Genomic DNA, 22,991 nt, shown 5'->3' with positions numbered 1-22,991 from the left:
AGGTCTTTGAAGCTCAGGAGGTTTCAAAGACAAGAGTTGAATCTCAAAAGACTCATCAACTTAGTTCAGGCTCTCTTTATGCCTTAGTCGACAAAACTATTTTGAGAAGAAACCACAGAACTTGATATGCTCCCGACTTCCTCTGAAGAATTTTAACAACAACCACATGAAAGATTTCAGATAAGGAGCAACACTTCTGTGATATTAATGTACTTCATTTCTGTGTAATAACCAATCATTGTTGTTGCCAAGAGTTCAGTGGTCCCTGCTCCAGGCAGAAAGCTGGAGACGAGGTAATCAAATTTTGAAGTGGGTAACATTTCCCTCTTTGATTTATTTAAAAAAAGATCTCATCAGTTTTTTTCCTCAATATTTTTGTGTCGGCAGTGTAAGAGGTCTGTAGTACATGATAATGACAACAACAGCAAACAAACAATACTTGACAACTTTTTACTCTGATTATGCATCACAAAAACCAGCACCATAAAGTGCATATCGAGTCACAGTCCATTTGAATGAGCTCACAGCTCTGAATGAAACGTTACATTTTTAAGCCACTATGTTTTAAATGAGAGGTGTATGAGGGTATGTGTAAAGCTACATTCTAAACATAGCAATAAAAAAAATCTGGTTTGGGACTTTTAAAGGCCCAATCTTAAACATTTGACTGTTGTTTTCACATATAGAATTGATTTGGAAGGAAAGTCATTTGTTCTTATTAACTGTTCTAGTTGTGTGTGTTATAATCCATGTGGGGTCGATTATTTAATTTACAGTGGGGCCATGTAATGTACCATTAAATCACTTATGCAACGGCAATTTTGTGGCAGAACAATTGTGACAGACTTAATGTGAATAGTTTTGCTGTTTGCTTTTGTGCAGGAAGACTTCTGCCCCTAAAATGAGTTTGGTCCAAGGAAGTGATTGACTATCTCAATACACAGTACCAATGAGAAGTGTTCAACTCTGCCCTTGGAGATGTTTTATTACGACTTTGAATCACAGCTGTGTGTAGTATTTGAACAATTTAAACTTCCTCCAACTCCTGAGTAAATTCTGTGAACTTGCACACATTTTGTGTTGTACATGTGTTTCTTTAGTTTGTGTTTTTGTCAATTGGTTTATAAATAATCATAGCCTAATCATTTGTGATTCAAAGTTGTAAAATAATACAACTGGAACAAGTCCATAGGGTGTGACAACTTTTATGAGATGCTGTATTATTTTCCAGTTGGCTGATCATGTTCCTCAGCAAACAAGTTCCACTATTTACTTCAACTCTGGAAATCAGCTGTTAACTTATCAAATATCTTATTGCTTCGCTTGTGTAATAGGCTAAGATTGAAGTATATTCCTCCACATTTGTAAACATGTAACACTTGACGAGGTCAAGTAAAACAGAGGCCATGGCTAATCTACACATTCTTAATCCAATGTGACAGAATCTATCGATATCTGTGTAGTGAACACACTGAATTTCATCATAACTATGAGGATTCAACAGTTTGGTGTAGAAGTCAGAACTGGTAAGTTGACAGAGTGAGTGGTCTTCGTTGCAGTTGCTTTACAGTTTTTAACATCAGGCCTGTCCAAACATTGTCCTTGCAACAATCTGTTTATCAGTACAGTAACAAGTGATTTCAAAACAAAGGTTGGAAGTGCTTTTGCCTCTCAGTAGCCTCCATGTTTCCTATCCAGAGGTGGCATGTAGAAGGTCTTGAAAGCTGCGCGGTGTGACTCATCCCGGGGCTGCAGAGAGAGGAAATGCAGGCTGAATGCCAAAATCAAAGCACCATAGAGGCACTTGTTTGTCTATATTAACTCAACAACATAGTAATATATTTAAAGCAGACCTGTCAGCTATGTCTTAATTTCCTCAGTGTCCTTAATGGTTGATGTGACTTCTAGCAGGCCTAAATGGCTGAATGATTCAGTAATATAAAAGCCTGATGTTTGTGTAACTCTCCTCTGTTTACCTTGGCCAGCTGTGACTGGCACTTCTTCGATGAGATGGCTGGCAGTGTGCCCCGGTGCGTGACGGTGAATGCAGGCATAGTGGAGACCGGGAAGGAGATTTGAGGTCCTGGTACAACCATGTTGAGTTTGGGCAGCTCTGTGGGGTAATGAGGGACGTTCCGTCTGACGAGCGGCTCTGCTACATGCTTCATGTGCTGCGAGGGGGAGAAAGTATCAGATGGCAGCAGCTGTATTCATGTTTCTTTGGACTCATGGGCCTTGAACACTTCTCTTAAGGTTAAACTTACGCGCATTAAAGGTGTTTGCCTCGTATGTCTTCCCCTCAGCTGTTTGCCGAGTCTGGTTGGACGCCAGATGTGCTCCAGGGAGCTGTGTGTTACACTACTCTCTACTTCATCCATAGTCCCAGAAACTCTGTGAAGACTGTCAGCTCTCTTCTCTGCCAGCCTGGAGGAAAAAAAAAAAAACCGCAAAGCAGGAATCTTTTAGGATAATATCTCATTTAAAATTTAAGTCGTTCCACATTTTTTCTCAGGAAAGTTTTTCCCACCAACTGCCAACAAAAATTTGTAAAATTCTGCACATAGTATATATTTAAGCACTTGACCTGATTTCCCTGAAGTATGTGTGTCGCAGGGCTGTTTCTGCAGTGATGCGTTCATCGGGATCATAGGCGAGCATCTGATAAAGCAGTGACAGAGCTGGGGCTGGGCAGTTTGGGATTAGTCGTGAGATACCAGAGCCTTTTTTTGCAGGGAAGTTGAAATGCATCGCTCTGGACCTGGAAGACATGAAGAAGACAACTTGAAATGTTTTGTTTTCCCAGATATTTCTCATTTTATAGATGCTGCTGCATGCAACAAGATGGCAAACTCTTCAAAGAACTTAAGAGGAGGACCTACTGCTTGAACTTTTGGAGAAGACTTTGGTCTGGCGTCCCCAACACATCATGGATCTTGGCAACCTGGTCCAACTCATTTGATCCAGGGAAGAGGGGATTCAAGCTGAAACACACACATGTGCATGGTATAACAATCTAAATGCCACAACAAAGCGTTTTACATGCTATTTGTTTGACATTTGTTTACGCTTGTGGTGGCGCACAGGATTGGCACAAGTACAAAGCTGGGAAAAGTGTTGCAGACTCAGGGAAATATATCATGTAATGTAGTTTAGATTAACCTTGAAGTGTTCACTCCTGCGCCCCCCTAAGAGAACTGTTGTCCTGTTTTATATTACAGACTAAATGATAAACCCTTCCCCTGAAGACGTACCTCATGACCTCAAAGAAGACACAACCGGCGCTCCAGATGTCCATCTTTAAGCTGTAGTAGCCATCGGTCAGGAGGCACTCTGGGGCTCTGTACCAGCGTGTGGAGATGTACTCTGTGTGCGGGGGCTTGGAGTACACACTCCGACACGAGCCAAAGTCCCCAAGCTTCAACACATTTTGCTGTCAAGTTGTACAAAACCATTTTAATAATGTGCATAAATCAAAACCAAATTAGCATTTTTTTTTTTAATAAGGCAAATTTATGATAACAATTCATCTCACTTTGATGAGAATGTTCTCAGGCTTCACATCTCTGTGAAAGATCCCACAGCTGTAGAGAGGTAAAAAAAATATTAACCTAGTTACATTTTATGAACATTTTGATGTGAACATATTTGTATATTTTCACAATCACCTGTGCATGTGTTCAAGTGACTTGCACAGCTGGTACATGTAATTCTTCACTGTGTGGTCAGGCAGGGGAGTTTGTCTTCCTGCAAAGAATGAAGAACCAAATATCAGCCCATAATTTATTTAGAAACTCTGTATAAAGATTACATCTATATCTTCAAGTTTCATTTTAATTTATTATATCCCTACACTCCATGGACTTACCTTGTATGAACTCATAGATGTTCATCTCCATCAGCTCACAAATTAAGGATGCAGTTCCAGTTTCTTTATCACTGAGAAATTGAATTAGAGTAAAGAAATGTGTCACACCACACTAGCTGGAGGCGATACAGTGAGTTGATACCAACACATCAACACTGCAGTACTCACAAGACCAGTTCATGTAGCTGGATGATGTTTGCATGTGGGCTCAGTCTCCTCATTGCCTGGACTTCCCGTAGGTTGTTGGCCTGCTCCAGACTGAAACACGCGAAAAAGGATAACATTTGCACAAATACTCTATTGTACAGTCACATGTGCACAAATGTTGGATGCCTTTTTAATATTAGCTTTTGTGTGGTGGGTTTTATGGTCTGAAATCATGCATTTGTGTATCACAGCTTCATTTGACAGAAGCAGTGGCTGCACTGATTTAAAATGATTGTGCACTTTATCAGCACTTGTAAAAACCACTTCACCTTCCTACAACTCACATTTCAAGCACTGTCTGACATCCATTGTTTCCTCATCACTACAAGGTCAAAGCCAGACTAGGTTGACATCTAATAGGATACTTAAGGCAGAGGGTGTCAGGCTGCTTGGTCAAGTTTCAGGTTTCCTGTACTAATTGCCTGCAAGGAGGGCAATATTCTGATTACATACCTGTTAATTGTCTGCTTCATGGTTTTACATGCGTAGAACTTCCCATCTTTCAGGCTCTGAGTTTTCACCACCTCTGAAAACGTGCCCTCCCCAATTTTCTTGATTACTTTGTAGCCTGCACAATAATTACAAACAAAGACAGGAACTGAAAGAATGAAATGCTTGCATGACTGCATTTCTATAATAGTTGAAATGTATTTGTGAGTAAGTGAACACAGCAGAGACACAAGCCTGTATAATGTGCATGGAAACCCTGTACTCCAGAGAGAGCAGAAAGTAGAACACACCCACTGGACATTAAAGCCCAGGATAATTTCATTGGGATGGGGAATTAATATTTTCTGACTGACAGCTGGAAGCCCTACATTCACACATAACAGGGCTGCAAATGAAGATTGTGTTCATCTCTAATTGGTCTGTTCATTATTTTATTGATTATTTTGGGGGGCCATGAAAAATGCACGCCATCATTCCCCAGAGCATTCATGTCTTCTTTTCTCCTAACAGCAACCTAAAAACCTAAAACAAATTCAGTCTTTTATAGAAGCATTTTGGTCAGAAAATGAATTGATCAACATCAAATAGATTCATTTTTCATTTGCCTACACTTTTAACATCTATCTTCATGTAAAAACGAAGTATGGAGAAAAAAAATGGCACTGTTATTCACATTATTTGCTCATTATTCCCTTGATTAATCCAAGAAAGGAAAATATTCCTATTGATTTATCACTGATTTGTAATCTATATTTATCGGTTGTTTGCAACTAACGATCATTTCATTATCAATTCATAAGGAAATTATTCATTAATTTAATAGATCTCATTGATTGATAACAACCAGCTGATAATAGGCAACAAATCATTTTTTTTGTAGAATCGCGAATTAGAAAATGTTTGGTTGGTTTGTTGTTTGTTTTTAAAAGGAGAAAAAAATACAAATATGATTAATGCTGTGCATTTTATTTTTCTGTTATGATGCATTGATTGTGCTTTATCACCTGATAAATCATCCGTGGATTGACTGATCGATTTATGAGACTAAAATTTGCAGATTGATCTTAAAAGCATAAAAATTGACAGCATCTTTAAACTCTTAAGCTTTTCACTTTTAATAATCACAACCCCGAAGAGCCATGACACTAAAGACTGTGACCTGTGATGTGTTGGTACATGATGTCTCTTTGTCATTGCCAGACTATTAACGTTACTACATGTGTTATACCGATGATCACCATCGTCGTTAACAACCACCACCAAAACCAGGTTCACAAACTATGGTGGAGAAAACGTAAAGGAAAAAAAGACGTTATATATGCATATGTTGTTATTACGGACGTCACGGTTAAAAGCCACCGTCTGCTCGCTAAACACAATAAAAAAAAAACAAACAAAAAAAAAACGGAGAGGTGAAATCTTTGAACGAGTGCGACCTCCTGTCAAAAGTCTTGACTCTCCGCTAACTCCGCTACTTACAATGCATTTCTCCGAGTCTTATCCGCCGCCGCATGGAAGTCGACGATGGTCCATCACGTCCGGACAGCACATTTCAATGTTAATCTTGTCAATACAATATTTTTTTTAAGGTATCGAGGTGTCAAACCGGACATTAAACTCGTCTTGTTACGGGCGCTGCTAGCTTAGCCCCGCTCGCTGGTGAGCTCTGGCTGTTAGCTGACCGTCGCCTTGGTAACGGAGCACGCCTTCGCCCTCCGCTCTGACCTGAGAGGAAACTGGAAACTCTGGCTGAGACTTTGTGTGTGAGTGTGTGTGCATATATCACATCAGTCTGGCCGCTAAACTCAAAATACTCATTGTTAAAAAGCAGCAACGCAGCTGACCATGATAAGAAAATGTCAGTCAAGCAGAATAATTTGCCGCAGGCCCCGATATTTGATGCGATTGCTTCCCTTTTTCATCATTCAGCTCCTTACCTTTTTTCCAGAGGTGCTCGGATGTTTTTTCATTGTTAGGCCGCGGGTTGTTGTTCTTCTTCACATCCACAGCAGTCCCCCTGTTGTTCCAGTCGGTTTTAGGTGGTGTTTTGCATGCATTTCGAAGGCTTGCCCTGTTTTTAACGCCAATAAGCCAGTTTGAGTAGTGCATCATTGATGCACTATTTAATGCTACAGAGCCTACCATGAGCTTAATGAGGTATACACGCAGACCCCGCAAGAGCACAGCGCCTAGTTCACTGCGTTCATGTTATAGCATTACGTTACCAGGTACCAGTGCATCCCAATACACAATCAATGCATTCTATTCACACAGCCAATGTGAGTGTGTATAAAGGCGTGGACCTGGGCGTTTTTGCTCCACGTAGGCTTCCGTAGAGCCGTGTGTTTACTGCGCATGTGCAGAGATTCCCTGCATGTTTCTCTGCTGATGTTGCACAAGAAATGTGAATGTTTTCATTCAGTGTTTACCTTATTTTTTTTTTGCATTTGCAACCAGCCTTTAAGTCATCATGAAGACAAGGTTCACCACTATGGATATCAGGGCAGTTATTGCCGAGATCAATGCCAAGTACGTGATATGTTTGATCGTCTCCAGCCGGGTTGCTATTTGCTAACTCTAACTTAGCCTGCTCTGACTGTGCTACTGCTAACCAGCGTTAATGTAGATTTGTTTACACATGTTGATCGGCCACTCATTGATTTTGCTTTCTTCTTTTACAGCTACATGGGCATGAGAGTAAACAACGTGTATGACATCGACAATAAGACATATCTCATCCGGCTGCAGAAGTGAGCACTGTTTGAAAAGTTCTCTCAAAAACTTCCACTGTTTTTATACGTTACCAAGTAGTAATCCTACCATGAAAAGAACTGTCTATAGATATAACACCTGTAAAAGTAACTTAAATGAATCCATAGTTATTTAAGTGGTCATGTGTTTTGGATGAAATATCTGCGTCTGCAAAATTGTCATGTATACTAGTATGAAGTGAGAAGTACATTATAGAATAAAATGGAAGAGCTTGACAGTACTAGAATAAATATACTTGGTAACTTTGCACAGTCAGTCAGTGTGTATAACTGAGTGTCACATTGTTGTCTCAGGCCTGACAGCAAAGCTATTCTCCTCATCGAGTCTGGGACTCGTATTCACTCTACAGACTTCGAATGGCCCAAGAACATGATGCCTTCGGGCTTTGCCATGAAAGTAAGAGCATTTATTTAAATAGCCTGTTGCGGTTGATTAGGACTGGATTACATGGTTATACAGTGCAATGTCATTTTTCCCTGTACTGACATTCTCTTTGAATGTAATGCAATTCATCTGAATGTTTTTCCCATCAGTGCCGAAAACACCTGAAGTCACGTCGATTGACTCAGGTTAAACAGCTCGGTATCGACAGGATTGTTGACATCCAGTTCGGTTCTGATGAGGCTGCCTACCACCTGATTATTGAACTGTATGACAGGGTGAGAATAGTACACTTGAAATTGTGACATTTCCTTTTGCTGTTTTGCGTAAAAGCTGAGTTGTAGGTCTGTCTGTATCCACTTTCAGGGTAACGTCATACTTGCAGACCATGAGTACACCATCCTGAATCTGCTGCGGTTTCGCACAGATGAGGTAGAAGACGTTAAGATTGCTGTGAGAGAGCGGTATCCTGTGGAGAATGCCAGGCCGCCTGAACCTCTCATCAGTCTAGAGCGGTAAGCAGTAATCTGAAATGTGCTCGTTGATTTTGTGGATAAAATCGACATCAACTTTATTATTGTTTTATTTTTCTTCTAAATATAGACTTACTGAAATTATCAGCCAAGCTCCAAATGGAGAACAAGTGAAAAGGGTCTTGAATCCTCACCTTCGTAAGTATCCAGGCAACAAATACTCATTTAAAATATATTGAAGTTCTTTTATGTAAAGACCCAACCATGTTTTGTGTCTTTTCCAATTTCCTCTGCAGCCTATGGAGCCACTCTGATCGAACACAGCTTGATAGAAGCTGGACTCTCGGGCTCTGTCAAAATTGACAGCCAAGTTGATGCTGCCCAAGGTAAAGCACAGCAATTGGAGAGAAGGTTTCTGGCATGTTTCTTTAGTGATGGTTTTAGTTTTAGATTTTATTTAATAGTGGCTGTAATCCAAAGTGCTGGCAACATTTGGTCTGTTTGCTTTTTTCAGTTGCACCTAAAATCCTTGAGGCCCTTCAAATAGCAGAAACATACATGGAAAAAACTGAGAACTTCAATGGCAAAGTAAGAAATTTTCCATGTGAGTGACAAATCTTTCAGGTCCTGTAATGGATTTTCCCATTCACAAACCCTGCTTTGTTTAATTTAAGGGTTACATCATTCAGAAGAGTGAGAAGAAACCAAGCTTAACTCCTGGGAAACCTAGCGAAGAACTGCTCACGTATGTTTTGTTCTGTTTAGACTACCATTCATACTTTTTAACCTGATTTCCTGTAATATGATTGGTTATGATGATGTCCATCTGCAGATATGATGAATTCCATCCATTCCTCTTTGCTCAGCATGCAAAGAGTCCCTATGTGGAGTTGGATACTTTTGACAAGGTGAATATTAGCTCTTTTTAGTTATTTGGTTTATTCCTTGATGCCTTGTTTTGTAAAGAATATTAGTACCTTCTCTGCTGCAATGTAAATGAACATTTTGTACAAAATGTGATCCTCTTACAAAGGCAGTGGATGAGTTCTTTTCTAAGATGGAAAGCCAGAGGATCGACATGAAGGCCTTGCAGCAGGAAAAACAGGCGATGAAGAAGTTGGAAAATGTGAAGAAGGACCATGTGCAGAGGCTGGAGGCCCTGCACCAAGCACAGGTTAGCAACACAGCAGCTTTTATCTCTGTCTGCCATAAATAAATGTTGCATACACTGATTCCTTCTCTTCCTCATGCATGCATCCATCAGTCACAAGTTGTGCTGATAAGAATTGAAAGCAAATTGCATAAAGATCAATTTAAGTTTGAATTTAAAAGTGCACACAGACAGCAACTGGGTCTCATGTGTTGCAGGAAGTGGACAGAATAAAAGGCGAACTGGTGGAGATGAACCTGCCTGTGGTAGAGAGGGCGCTGCAGGTGGTGCGCAGTGCACTGGCCAATCAGGTGGACTGGACTGAGATCGGCGTCATCGTCAAGGACGCTCAGGCCGCTGGAGACCCTGTGGCCTGTGCCATCAAGGAGCTGAAGCTGCAGACTAACCACATCACCATGCTTTTAAAGTGAGACCATCACAGATACAGATAATACCTAGACCGCTCTGCTCACTGTTACTGTAACATTTCATCTCTGTGTCGTTTCCCCTCTAGGAATCCATACATCTCTGAAGAAGACCTGGAAGAGGAAGAGAAAGAGGATGTGGTGGAAGAGAAAGGGAAGAAAAATAAAAATAAAAATAAAGACAGGGGTCAGAACAAGAGGATACAAAGGAACAAGCCCATGTTGGTGGATGTGGATCTTGGCCTGTCGGCTTATGCTAATGCCAAAAAGTAGGTTTACACATATAAACCTTCAGACATGGAATTGAACATTATATAAGGAGAGAGGCACAGGTGTTATCTGTAGAGTTGATGGATTGTGTTGTGCTTTTAGATACTATGACTTCAAACGCAGTGCTGAAAAGAAGGAGCAGAAAACCGTTGAAGCAGCAGATAAGGTGAGAACCCTGTTATTACACAGTCCAGTTTGATGGTGGGAAAGATCTCTGAGTTGTCTTTGATATCAAGGCAAGGTGGTGTTTCTAAGAACATAGTTTGAACACTTTGTAACCACAAGACAGCTGTAGGAAGTAAGACTGTAGGGCGGCACTGTGGTGCAGTGATGAGCACCTAAGGTTCAGGGTTCAAATGCTTTCCTGTGTGGCTTTTACAGGGTTCCTACGCAAGTATGGAAAGTATGGAATAATATGGAATTTGATTTCATACATTTCCAGGTCTTGAAAAGTATGGAAAACAGAAACTAATGTATGGAAATATATTTATCTTAATACTTATCTGGGTTTGGTCTTATTCACATTATTACTTTGTAGCCATATGCGCTATTGTACGTAGCTACAATATCCTGGAAATGATTTGGTTTCATAATGGCATACAAATTCAGAATAATGAAAACAAATGATTAATTGCATGCTTTATTAATGTGAAACACATCTATTTACTCAAATGTCACAAATTATTTTAATTTTTTTTTACTGAGACACTGCAAAAACTCAAAATCTTTCCAAGAATATTTGATTTGCCTTATTTCTTGTCAAAATGTCTCATTTCTAGTCAAAACTAATCTCTTTCCACTTAAAATAAGACTTGTCACGTCACCTAAAAATTTACTTGTTTTTAGATAATTTTCACTTGTTTCAAACAAATTTTCACTTGAAATAAGTAGAAAAATCTGCCAGTGAAAGCAAGATTTTTGTGCTCGTAATAGAAAGAAAAAACTTGATCCACTATCTGATTTTTCTATTTATTTCAAGCGAAAAATCTGCTTGAAAGAAGTAAAAAGTGTCTAAAAACAAGCTGCTTTTCATGTGATGAGTCTTATTTTAAGTATAATGAGATTTGTTTTGACTAGAAATGACATTTTGACTAGAAATAAGACAAATATTCTTAGTAAGAGTTTGAGTTTTTTGTAGTGGAAATCCAGAAATTAGGGTCTGGAAAAAGTATGGAATTTGGAAATTTAAAATGTGTAGGAACCCTGCTTTTATACCACAGGTATAAATTGTATAGCTAATGTATGGATGGATTATTAAGAATAAATGTACAATTAAGTTTTTTCAATTTTACATCATACTAGGCTATGAAATCTGCAGAGAAAAAAACGCAGCAAACACTGAAGGAAGTCCAGACAGTGACCACCATTCAGAAGGCCAGGAAGGTCTACTGGTAAGATCCACTTTACCATGTGTTATTCACATATCCAGTTTTGTTTGTACTTGATAACCAGTGTCTCCTATTTTCTCCTTGTGGCAGGTTTGAGAAGTTCCTGTGGTTCATCAGCTCAGAGAATTATCTGGTCATCGCAGGAAGGGACCAGCAGCAGAACGAGATGATTGTCAAACGATACCTCCGGGCTGGTAACACAACTAACTTACACATATGTTCCTTCTCTCTTATACCTTAAAAAGTAATCATCCTCAAAACGGAGCTTATCATGTCTACATTTTTGCTTTGTCAGGTGATATCTATGTTCACGCCGACCTCCATGGAGCAACTAGCTGTGTCATCAAAAACCCCTCAGGTATCTGTCCCACCTCCTCTCTCTCCACAGTTTGACCCAATTTGCTCTGATGATAGTTTATGTTAGTTTAGGTACTTTTAGATCATTAGTTAATTGTTTGTGTCCCTCTCCACCTATCAGGTGACCCCATCCCTCCTCGTACCTTAACAGAGGCCGGCACTATGTCTGTGTGCTACAGTGCTGCTTGGGATGCCAAGATCATCACCAGTGCTTGGTGGGTCCATCATCATCAGGTGAGTTAGGAATATTACAATGTCAGATTGACCTGGTTTATCTTTCTGATTCTGACCAAATTGCTGAATCCTGGTGGTTCCATTTCTCAACAAACAAACAGCCAAAGAATTAAACTGTGATTTTTAATTTGTTGTATTTGTTCAGGTGTCCAAGACGGCTCCCACAGGAGAATACCTGACCACTGGAAGTTTCATGATCAGAGGTATCGAACACAACTAAACTACACACACACAACTAAAAGTATATGAGTTTTATTAGGCACCAGGACAAAATAAAAGAAGAGCAACAGAGGACTAAACTTTTGTTGTATTTCTCTCCAGGAAAGAAAAATTTTCTGCCACCTTCGTACTTGATTATGGGCTTTGGATTCCTCTTCAAGGTAAATTACACCATTAAGATGTGAATTATATTTTAACTACTTGTCATCCCCTTACAACAAAGTGTTGTTCTTGCCTGTGTGCAGGTGGATGAACAGAGCGTGTTTCGGCACAAAGGGGAGCGAAAAGTGAAGACCGTAGAGGAAGACATGGAAGATGTCACATCCAAAACTGCTGAGCTGTTAGAGGAAGGAGAGGAGCTGATAGGTAGGAGGACACATTGACTTCAGTTTCTATGTTTGGAGATGCAATATCCAAGCTAGCGCAGTGACAAACTCTGTTGCCTTTGCAGGTGATGACAGCAGTAACGAAGATCAGGGAGAGGAGAGAGGAGAGGGTGATGGACGGAACAAGGAGCTGACACAGGAAATAAAAAAGGAGAACAAAGAGGAGGGGGTTGACGGTGCAGAGCAGAGCAACATGGAGGCTGAGGGAGAAGAAGAGGAGGAGAACGGAGAGAGTGAAGAATTCAGCTTTCCAGATACGACCATCTCCCTCAGTCACTTACAGCCCAGCAGGTAACGTCACCACCGCTACACACTTTTACCAACTGTCTACCCAATTAATAAACATAACTGCACAAGATAATGACACGTTCTTCATAAAATTGTCTCTCCCTATTTCTAGAAGTGTTCAGAAACCTGGCTTCAAAAAGGAAACAACCCCTCAGGTAATTACTTACTGCCGTTTGCTAGGTACATTTAAGTCAGTCAACCAAAGTCTAATGATACATTTACAGCTCTGCATAAAGTCAGTTCATTCATGTCTCTCCAGGCTGAGGCTGACTCACAGGTGAAACACATGACTGCCAAACAGAGAAGGTGAGTGAATGAAAGATTTGCATTTTTAACACAAACATGCTTAAATAATAGACTTGAGGTAAACATCTAACTATAAAAGGCAAAGGCTTTACATGGCATCATAACAACATCCTCTGTAGACTTTAAATATTAAGAGAAAAAAAATGATTTCAAACACAATGATAGAGTGAATATAATCGACATATGTTCTTTCATAATATTCTTTTTCAGATTAAGAAAGACATGAGAGACGGACACTATTGACCAATTAGTATTTAGCACCTATTCTACCAGGCCCAAAATGAGCTTTAGGCAGCAGGTGGTGTTGAGATATTTGGATGGTTTATTGAATTTAAAAAAGGGTGGTAAATGTATTGTTCTTTAAGCTCTGTATTATCAGGCATTGATGTAATTCCCAGGTGTTTTTGTCCTCGCCCTTAGAGAGGAGAAGAAGAGGAAGCAGAAACAGGAAGGTTTTGACACTGAGGAGAAGCCTGAGGAGAAGCCCGAGGAGAAGCCCGAGGAGAAGCCCGAGGTTTCATCAAGTGGATCGGCAGCTGATCAGGGCTCCAAAAGTGGAGGAGGCCCCTCCCAGCAGCCGCTGAAGAGAGGCCAAAGGGTAAGAATGAAGTCCAAAGATAAAACGACAAAGACAAACTGCCAGAGTTTATCTGGAAGGAGAGATAAAACCCCAGAACTGACATACTAAATTTACAAGACATTAGGTGGCAAATGAGACAAGTGTATTAGTTGAAAGCATCAGTAGGATATATGTTGAAGAAATGCTGTATTTTTGAACAGTATTGATTGTCTGTTTTTGGGGTTTTTTTTAAAATATAAGGAATTTGCTGCTGTGTTTGTGCATGAACAGTAACATTGCAAAAGGAAAGAGATGAAAAAGGATCAGAATAAACAACAAAGTAATGACAATACTTAAAGAGGATCTATGCAAGTCTGGTCCCTTTCGCTGTTTAGCTAACCCTCCGCCTGGCCATGTGCATTTGTTTACAACGAGGCCAGCGAAAAATCAATACATGGAGCAGTGGATAACTTACATAACACATAAAATGTTACGACGTGTCTATCTGTGTAGTCTTAACTGTCATAAACAAAAGATTACGGGTTACGTAACGTTACATTTTAAGATGATACAGTACTAATGACTAATGACTCTGGTCTGTTGATGTGTTTCTCCCTCAGAACAAACTGAAGAAGATCAAAGAGAAGTACAAAGACCAGGATGAAGAGGACAGGGAGCTGATGATGCAGCTGCTCGGTGTAAGGATGAATAAAAACAACCATGCAACACATGGTAACTGTTACCGTTGCTCTGTACAGTGTCACGGTCATGACACCACCTGCTAGATGTTGTGTTGTTGCAGTTTGACAGGACACAATGTTTGACATTCGCACCACAGATAAGATCATGACTGTGTTTCCTCTTCAGTCAGCCGGTCCCACTAAGGAGGAGAAGGAGAAGGAGAAGGGGAAGAAGGGAAAGAAGGGGAAAGGTAAAGACGAACCCGTCAGGAAACCGCCCCCCCAGAAACAACCCCAGAAACCTCGCAACGTGGAGACTGCTGCGAAGAAACCAGAGCGGACAGCGGGAGAGGAGGGGGGGGAGGAGGAGAGGCCGCCTGGAGAGGAGGGAGGCGCTGCTGAACCAGAGGAGAAGGTAGACAGCAACAACACTGCACACTGAATTGGAAAAGGATCAATACCACTGTTGGAAATGTTCGACTGGTGATGTCAGAAAAACATTTAAACGCCCCTCTGTCTCTTCAGTCCAGTTTTGTAGGTAATTAGTATGGCAGCTGGGAGGGATCATTTTCTTTTGAAGTGAAGTGTGTTTATTTCGAATATGCAAGTATGTAACACAAATGTATAAAATAGAAAAAGGATGTGCCATTAAAACATGGCAGACAATAATCAAATATGCAAAACAGATAAATAAGTTGCATACTCGAAAAGGAGTGTATGAATGTATTCGCTCCCACCCCTTCTCCATAAAGTAATACATGATAGGAATACTACTTACTCTCCATTAGCCTGTGTAAATGTATATACATGTACACATCTCCATAAGTGCAACAATATCCTATGCCACCTAGTAACTACCAACATTTACCTGATTCCTATTTTTCATATTCATTTTCACAACAAATAGATTTAAATTTATATTGGTGATCTGTTCTGTACATTCAACATTATTTTGAACAACCATGTATTTTGAATTATTTTAAACCATCAATGGTATCTTCTCTTTCAGGAGGATGATGTGGACCCGGACAACCCTGGAGCAGAGGTGGGTTCATAAACATTAACCTGAGCACCATTTACCTTGTTATTCAACCCGTAATACTCTTAAAAAATTGTTATTAAAAATCTTTTTGTGTGTGTCGCCCCAGGAAGCAGAGAATCTGCTCACCTCTTTGAGCGGCCAGCCTCATTCTGAGGATGTGCTGTTGTTTGCTGTGCCAGTGTGTGCACCATACACCGCCCTCTCCAACTACAAGTGTGTGGAATTAATCTTTCTGTGTGTAAGAGACAGACTATGTGAAGAGTGCACAGGCTAATGAGTCATTTGTTATCCACAGACACAAGGTGAAGCTCACACCAGGTTCACAGAAAAAAGGAAAGGGTAAGAACAGTGATCAATTCTGATATATTTCTAAGCTCATTACTTAATGTTTTACAAGTGAAACATATTTTAGAATCAATGGCAATATTAGTTATTCATTTTCTTTGTTCCTACCAGCTGCTCGCACCGCTGTTTTCAGCTTCATGAAAGCCAAAGAGGCCTCAACCAGAGAGAAAGACTTGTTCCGCAGTGTCAAGGTAAAGGAGTCAAGTCCAATCTAAACTCTGTCAAGTGTTTAGTCAGTTTCATGTCATGGACGATGACTCACAACAGTTTGTAAAATAATCTGCATTCTCTCAAGTGATTCAAGACATTTATTGAGGAACATTCAGTTTTCATCTTCTTAAATGTCAAGATTTGCCACTTCTGTTACATATCAGTAACTGTATTTTAGACTGTTTATCACACAACACAAGTAGTCTGACTTTATCACCATTTTATTGGCTAAATGTATTATTGATTCATCTGTAATCAGTCTTTAGTAACAGCGTCTATTTCTTGGTGTTTGTTGCAGGATTCAGACCTCTCCAGAAACATGCCAGGCAAAGTTAAAGTGTCTGCTCCAAACCTGCTCGCTGCTAAGAAGAAATGAGAGACAGGTGAACATAGACCTGGCGAGATCTGCACTCATTGATTTATTCCACTTTGACGCTGCCAACTTCATGTCATTTCAAACACAAGGGTTAAGATCAGAGCCCTTGTTTGAAAAAGAACAATATTATTTTTAAGACTGATTGTATTTGTTGACCAACAATGTTTGAAATGGAAATATGTAAATTAACAAAGATGAATAACAGAACACAACTGATGGTATGTTTATTCTTTGAGTACAAAGTAACACTATGCATTAAACCCTACAATAAAAAAAACACCAAGGGCGCATTGTGCAAACCAGGCAAAAACAAAGTCCTACTGACATGAGGCATTTCAGTGCATTGTGGCTAAACATCCAATATACTTGCAGTATTTCAAGTTATTAATAAAATTTCAAATCTACAGGAGCCACTCTTCACAATTTTTGAGAGGCTTTTAAAGCCTGTTTCAAAACACAGAACCCACACATTTCCTTCCAAATATATAAATAACTATATATACAAATAAAAACTAAAAGTTTACTTCCAGAGTCCATGGCCTCGTGTAGCATAAAGCACTAGTTTTAGGTCTGTGAGAACTTCAGCAAACTACCGTATCCAAGATCAAGCCCCCAGATTGTGATTGTGCCAAACATTAGTTAGAGGAATCAGTAAATTAACAGGCTGCATTAAAAAAAAATCTGTACTGGAAGCAGACTATTTCAGGTTTGCACCACTGATTTTAGTGTTAAGACAGTGGAAACTATTTAAGTTGGTTAGATAAAATGAAGATGCTCAAGTCTTCATGTGTCTTTCCTCCTCATTAGCCTCTAATCACAGAATTTTCTTAAAGGGTTTCTTTCACTGGTCGTCCTGAAAAGTTGAAACATTTTTTTTTTTCTGTCCATAATGTTTACATTTACAACCACACAGGCTAGTACAAGATTCTCAAATGTTAACAAAGATGAAAGTCCTTTTCTTTATAACACAAACTGCTCCCCCTGAGCATGCTCATTGTAGTTGCAAACAGAAATAAAGTAAGCAACATTTGCCTAGAACAGTGAAAGATAAACATGAAACTCATTCATTTAACAATACGGACAGAAAACCTCTATCATTTTCAAATTTTTAGAGGGAGTCTTAAAAAAAATCCTTGAAAAAACACTGAGCAAAGAAAACTGAATGAGGACCAACTTGAAGGTAGCGTGGGACTCCTGCTCTTTGATACATGCTGTACCAACAACTGGCTCAGCTACTCCACTGACGGCTCAACTGGCTTAATAAGATACATAATGATAAACAGATGATGATAAACAGCCTCCAGGGTGTGAACGCTAGTGTGCCAGTGAGGGACCATTACCAATAAAGCCACAGCTCTTCGCTATTGCTTTAAGACCGTGTCCGCAAGTGTCCTCACACACTAAACTAATGCTCCATCAGAACTACCTGCTCTAAGAGTTAACAGTCACCTCTTCCACACATACATACTCTCCCTGTAATCCTCTGGACTAGATTGTTGGCCGCCTCCTCATCTACGAGCCCAGTGTGTTGACACGTGACATTCTCTGTTTGAGGCTGTGCAAGACAGGTTTAGGCAAGCAGTCCCAGTAACTTGACAAACGCTCCCTGTGCTGCAGAATGGCTTCCATACAGAACCTGCAGCACAGGAAACATATACATGTGAGCGCACACCAATGAATTGATCAATCTTTCAGTGTTAAATATGAAACAAGTTCACACTATCTGGGATTGTTTTCACTCACCTAGCTAGTGATTTGGGTTGAACATTGAAAACCAGTAACTCGTTGCTGTGAGCCTGTCATGTAAAAGGGAAAAAAAAGTGAAATATAGTGGCAGAAATATAAAGAATATATGTCGTATAGAAGTATAAAAGTACAGCTTACAGCTCTGTGATGAGACAACAGGTTGTTGGCACAACCTCCAAACACGAACATCTCCCCATCAGGACCGGAGCACGCCGTGTGCCACAGCCTTAAATGAGACAAGCACGGTGTCAAAACATATCTGCATTCATCGTGTTCCCTTTTTCCACAAACACATAAGCCAGATCAGAGGAGCTCATCCCTCATCAGTTCATTTAGCAAAACATTGATCTGTGAGCACACAACCAAATGTTTCCAATCAGGGCAGATAATCACCTGGGGCTCTGTGTGTGGTTGTGTTTGAAAGGCTTCCACTCGTTTCTGCTGACAGAGTACAGCCAAGCATCACCTGAATCACAAGCAAACAAACAAAAAAAAAACAGAAGTTATGTCAGGCATCATTTGGAAGCGATTGTGATTATTTCCCCAACTCAAGTGTCGTCAAACTCACTCAGTGTCTCTCTTTCTGTGGTGAATCCTCCAAAGAGGAAGATGAGGTCAGACGACACAGGGGTGAAAGAGTGCCAGGACCGGCCCACAGGACACTGCTGGGGAGCGCTCCTACAGGAAGGGGGAGAGTCAGGCAGGAATATTTGAGTATGGAGAGAAAAGACGTATGTTCATACAGGAAAAGTGGATTATGGTTCACAGTTGAGGATAACAAGGCCTTGTTCCCCTGCAGACATGCCCTGATTTTAGGATGGCTTTCAACAATCATCCTCTCAGATTATTAGCTAAATTAGTTGGAAGTGAGTTTATTACACAAGGACAAACTCCTTAAAAAGCATCGTGTGGTTTCGAAGTGGGTCCTTTTATTCTGTGATAAAATCTGCATTGAAATCTAATTATTTGCATGTTTAAGGCTCACAAAATGAGAGTGGAGCTGAGTAGAATTCAGAGTAAAATAACAATAACATCAAGACTCTCCAGACACAATTTACAACATGTATAAAAAAGAACAACTTACATTTCATGCCACTCCCATGTGTCCAGATCAATGTAGTACAGGTCGTTTAGTCTGAAGCTCTGTGGACCAATGGAAATTTACTATCATTGGCAAAATCTATTCATAATTCACTCATAACTGTGAGAGCTTAAGTGTGAGGCAATGTCATGCTTATGAATGAACTCACAAAAAAAACAGTCTTACCTTGTATCGCCCCCCAAACACATAGCCTCTGTTGCCAACTGTGGCACAGGCATGAGCTGCTCTGGGCGATGGGGTGTTCCCCTGGAATTGGGCCATAAACAGAACAAGTCTATTATTACCCCAGGAGTGTTTAAAACCTTAAAGGGATAGTTCAACATTTTGGCAAATTGGCCCATTGCCATAATTGCTATAGTCATAGCAGTAGGTTCGTTACCTTTAATTGTAGGTGTAAGCTATTTTTAGTACAGCGGAGCGCAGCAGCTGGCTGCTCAGAGCTACGCTATGGAGGCTAAGGGAATTTCTTGGTTTCCCTCATTAAACTCATCAAATACAAAATCCCAAAACTCCACAGCGCTTTTGTAGACAAGTTGTGAGCTGCACAACCACCACGCTATGAGATAATGACGGAACGATACGAAACGGAGCCGTTTTCGAGGTAAATTCATACAAAACCGCTGATGCGCGTTGCGTTCAGGGACAGTTTTTCAGCAAGCAGTCTCCGTATTTACCCTGTATTTACCTCGAAAACGGCTCCGTTTCGTATCGTTCCGTCATTATCTCATAGCGTGGTGGTTGTGCAGCTCACAACTTGTCTACAAAAGCGCTGTGGAGTTTTGGGATTTTGAATTTGATGAGTTTAATGAGGGAAACCAAGAAATTCCCTTAGCCTCCATAGTGTAGCTCTGAGCAGCCAGCTGCTGCGCTCCGCCGTACTGAAAATAGCTTACACCTACAATTAAAGGTAATGAACCTACTGCTATGACTATAGCGATTATGGCAATGGGCCAATTTGCCAAAATGTTGAACTATCCCTTTAATATGGTGAGCTAATGACCTGACCACTAGAAAAAGTGGAGGAAAGTGGCCTCCACCAGTGTGTGGGGGTGTGGTTGCCATGTGTTTACCCTGGTGACAGGCTGGCTCCATGTATATGTCTCCAGGTCCAGGATATGGATGTGGTTGTTCCAGCCTCGCCCGGGGCTGTCCCACTGTAGCACACAGACACCATTTAAATTATTAGTCATGCTACTGCAATGACTCTGATAAATGAATCAAATGTCTTGCACTGCAAAACAACAGTTATTACGTAACAGCGTATTAAACAGACCATCAAAATACGTAATTAAACCATGAAAAACTTCTATTAATTGTAATGTGAAAACCATGTTTGTCTACAAACCATAAGAGAAGATGATTCATCAAATTCAAACGTCCCTTGATGAGATCCCTGTGCAGCGTAGCCATAGCCTCCAAAGAATATAAGTCTGTGAAAAAAGTTCAAGATGAAACGGTTTTTACGGTTAAAAGGTTTTGAATTAAATCTGTCTCCAAATTCTTGACAACTACATTATGTTTTAAATGTGTCAAAACACTGAAAGTCACAGATAACTAAGGAAACTGAATGTAGTGTAGTATTTTTTGACACCTTGCAACAAGAAGACATTTAACCAGGTTGTCTCGTTTTTTCATGGAGATAAAAACACATCTAAGATATTTTGTGTAAAATCATTCATGTCTTAATGTCTGGATCTTTTCAGAAAATCAAAAAGGGAAAAGGCATTCACTCCTCACTTGTTCTTCTGAACCCAGCACCCCAACTTGTCCTTGGCTGATGGAGGGAGTCCTTTAAGATCAGTCATTTCCTCCCACACAAGACTGGGAGCTCTCAGGGGCAGACGATAGATCTATGATAATTCACAGCACACAACAGTTCAACAGATAGTTCTGAATGATGATTAGTAAGAACAGCAGGCGGACATGCCTCGAGGTCTGATGTGCAAACATGAGGCAATAATTTGGAAATACCCAGAAGATGTTAGGACATTTGCAACAAGCAGAACAAACTTACCCTGTTTGTGTTTCCCCTGGCATGATGACCTCCGAACAGGTAGAGGACTCCGTCAACACACACCCCACAGCTGCCTGACATCGAAGTGTGTAGGTTACCCCCGGCTATATGCTTTGTCCTGCAAACATGGAGTGTGTTTTTTAATATATTTGTCTGCTTAATGTGTAAACGGACTAGATGATAAACTCAGTGCAGATTACAATGGTACCAATTCTCACCATACACCTGACTCCATGTTGTATGTCCAGATTTCCGTTCTTGGTAAATACAAGTCAAAGAATCCGTGATTTTGAGCATTCTGGTACAGATGAGAGATCGAATATAATTAAATAAAAACATTGGGAACTGATAGGGTAACAGGAATAAAGGGAAAATGCCTTTTAGGGGAAACACAACACACTTACCTTATATCCACCCCACACGTACATGACATTTCTGTCAACAACTGCTATATGACCACTGCGCTCAGCTGGGGTGTCCAACTCAAAAGATTCAGATGCTTCAGTGTCTAATGGCGGCTCATCCTCCAGCTCCTCCGCCTCCTCTTCCTCCTCGTCCTCATCCATGTCGTCATTCACAATCCAAGCAAAAAGTCTTTCATCTTCCTCTCCTGAGTCATTGTCTTCCTCTCCTGATGGCATATCCCCAGCTTCTTCCTCCTCCATCTCTGCCAGGAACCCCTCAGGGTCAGCCATGCCAGCCTCTCCTGTCTCCTGTCAATGCAAGAAGAGAGAGAGACAGAGAGAAATCATCTAGGGTAGTGCTGATAGGATTATTTTATTAACTGATTAGTTTGACCAATTATCTAAAAATAGGCTAACAAGACTACCCACATTCAAAACACTAGAAATTATGGCATTTTCAGCTACTCATACGCGAACAGGACACCGTAGCTTCTGCATATTATTTTTGTATAAAGTGTACAGTATTTCCTGGATCCACGCCTTTAGCTTTTTTTTTTTTGTCAACTTCACTTTGTTAAATGATATTTCGGATAATTCAGGACAACGGACCACACCACACAACGTTAGCCTATCTTGCAGCACGATTACTGCTGACCTACTTTGCTAGCTTAACTATTTAGGTTACTGAGAGACCATCGGCTATTAGCTTCGCTTTTGCGTTAAAAAGAAGGCGAGCTAAACATGAAAAAAAGGCAGACAAAGCAAAAAAAATGAGCTTGGAGCACTTAGCTAGTCGCTCCAAACAGCTGTTCAGTTAGTCAACGTCAATGTGGCCATTAGCGACACAACGGTTGTAAACTTCACAATGCAAATGCACTCGTTTCGGAGAAAGAAACGTTGTAAATTTTTACTCGGCACGATGGTGTGTAAGCTTGTCTACACGCAAATTCAGCGTTGATGAAAAATATATGCGCAGCTGTCGTTCTTTTACCTTGTCAGATGTTTGTTTTCCTGAGGTTTTCAAAAGCAGTACGCCATTTATGTGAGGTCATCACAAGCATTCTGGGGGCACGACCGGAAGTTGTCGACTGCTTAAATGCGCCATCTTCATAGGGTCAAGTAAAAAAAAAATATATATAGCTAAAACGTCACTTCCTAAGCAGCGTACATATCAATATTTTATTTATTTATTTATTTTTTACACTTGACAGTGTCCAAGACCTCCCAATGGTCATATTTCATCTTCCCAACAAACCCAGTTAATTCATAAAGAAACCAAAAAAAATTTCAAAATAAAAGTTACCATTACTTGCAAATATTAGATATAGCACCACCACAATGT

The 22,991-nt window shown here is 40.3% G+C and overlaps 3 protein-coding genes across 7 annotated transcripts; 1 reads left to right on the top strand and 2 right to left on the bottom strand.

Moving 5' to 3' along the window:
• Nucleotides 1–315: 315 nt before the first annotated feature.
• Nucleotides 316–6,802, bottom strand: mok (MOK protein kinase). 2 transcript variants are annotated; one of them, XM_085766875.1, is made up of 12 exons: nucleotides 6,002–6,244; nucleotides 4,526–4,640; nucleotides 4,034–4,123; nucleotides 3,866–3,936; nucleotides 3,666–3,744; nucleotides 3,533–3,581; nucleotides 3,252–3,430; nucleotides 2,880–2,981; nucleotides 2,585–2,758; nucleotides 2,265–2,424; nucleotides 1,977–2,171; nucleotides 316–1,749 (listed from the first exon to the last, which is right to left on the bottom strand). In XM_085766875.1, the coding sequence occupies exons 1-12, from the start codon at nucleotides 6,033–6,035 to the stop codon at nucleotides 1,672–1,674; spliced, it is 1,326 nt and encodes a 441-aa protein (XP_085623001.1). In that variant the 5' UTR covers nucleotides 6,036–6,244; the 3' UTR covers nucleotides 316–1,671. The 2 variants fall into 2 exon arrangements, with proteins under 2 accessions (XP_085623001.1, XP_085623000.1); XM_085766874.1 differs by lacking the exon at nucleotides 6,002–6,244 and adding an exon at nucleotides 6,460–6,802 and having other exon boundaries at nucleotides 438–1,749.
• nemf (nuclear export mediator factor) lies at nucleotides 6,241–16,906 on the top strand. 3 transcript variants are annotated; one of them, XM_085766870.1, is made up of 33 exons: nucleotides 6,241–6,285; nucleotides 6,980–7,051; nucleotides 7,204–7,272; nucleotides 7,588–7,690; nucleotides 7,828–7,953; nucleotides 8,042–8,190; nucleotides 8,279–8,346; nucleotides 8,445–8,534; nucleotides 8,663–8,736; nucleotides 8,823–8,893; nucleotides 8,981–9,056; nucleotides 9,182–9,322; nucleotides 9,517–9,725; nucleotides 9,813–9,992; nucleotides 10,096–10,159; nucleotides 11,296–11,384; nucleotides 11,472–11,575; nucleotides 11,677–11,739; nucleotides 11,860–11,972; nucleotides 12,118–12,175; nucleotides 12,294–12,352; nucleotides 12,437–12,557; nucleotides 12,643–12,868; nucleotides 12,978–13,020; nucleotides 13,125–13,171; nucleotides 13,592–13,769; nucleotides 14,351–14,428; nucleotides 14,598–14,825; nucleotides 15,420–15,455; nucleotides 15,559–15,665; nucleotides 15,748–15,791; nucleotides 15,909–15,988; nucleotides 16,306–16,595. In XM_085766870.1, the coding sequence occupies exons 2-33, from the start codon at nucleotides 6,993–6,995 to the stop codon at nucleotides 16,381–16,383; spliced, it is 3,231 nt and encodes a 1,076-aa protein (XP_085622996.1). In that variant the 5' UTR covers nucleotides 6,241–6,285; nucleotides 6,980–6,992; the 3' UTR covers nucleotides 16,384–16,595. The 3 variants fall into 3 exon arrangements, with proteins under 3 accessions (XP_085622996.1, XP_085622995.1, XP_085622997.1); XM_085766869.1 differs by lacking the exon at nucleotides 6,241–6,285 and having other exon boundaries at nucleotides 6,871–7,051; nucleotides 16,306–16,906; XM_085766871.1 differs by lacking the exon at nucleotides 6,241–6,285 and having other exon boundaries at nucleotides 6,871–7,051; nucleotides 14,351–14,426; nucleotides 14,602–14,825.
• On the bottom strand, nucleotides 16,583–22,752 carry klhdc2 (kelch domain containing 2). Of its 2 annotated transcripts, none has more exons than XM_085766876.1 (14): nucleotides 22,641–22,752; nucleotides 21,650–21,958; nucleotides 21,464–21,543; nucleotides 21,246–21,363; nucleotides 20,969–21,081; nucleotides 20,577–20,661; nucleotides 20,302–20,385; nucleotides 19,397–19,477; nucleotides 19,214–19,272; nucleotides 18,698–18,807; nucleotides 18,523–18,595; nucleotides 18,268–18,355; nucleotides 18,127–18,179; nucleotides 16,583–18,019 (listed from the first exon to the last, which is right to left on the bottom strand). In XM_085766876.1, the coding sequence occupies exons 2-14, from the start codon at nucleotides 21,938–21,940 to the stop codon at nucleotides 17,896–17,898; spliced, it is 1,359 nt and encodes a 452-aa protein (XP_085623002.1). In that variant the 5' UTR covers nucleotides 21,941–21,958; nucleotides 22,641–22,752; the 3' UTR covers nucleotides 16,583–17,895. The 2 variants fall into 2 exon arrangements, with proteins under 2 accessions (XP_085623002.1, XP_085623003.1); XM_085766877.1 differs by having other exon boundaries at nucleotides 21,650–21,951; nucleotides 22,641–22,750.
• Between the last annotated feature and the right edge of the window lie 239 nt (nucleotides 22,753–22,991).

The sequence above is a fragment of the Trachurus japonicus genome, chromosome 22 (genome assembly GCF_045865225.1).
Source record: "Trachurus japonicus isolate A0001 chromosome 22, Traja_1.0".
Taxonomy (NCBI): domain Eukaryota; kingdom Metazoa; phylum Chordata; class Actinopteri; order Carangiformes; family Carangidae; genus Trachurus; species Trachurus japonicus.
This window is presented reverse-complemented; position numbering and strand designations above follow the sequence as displayed.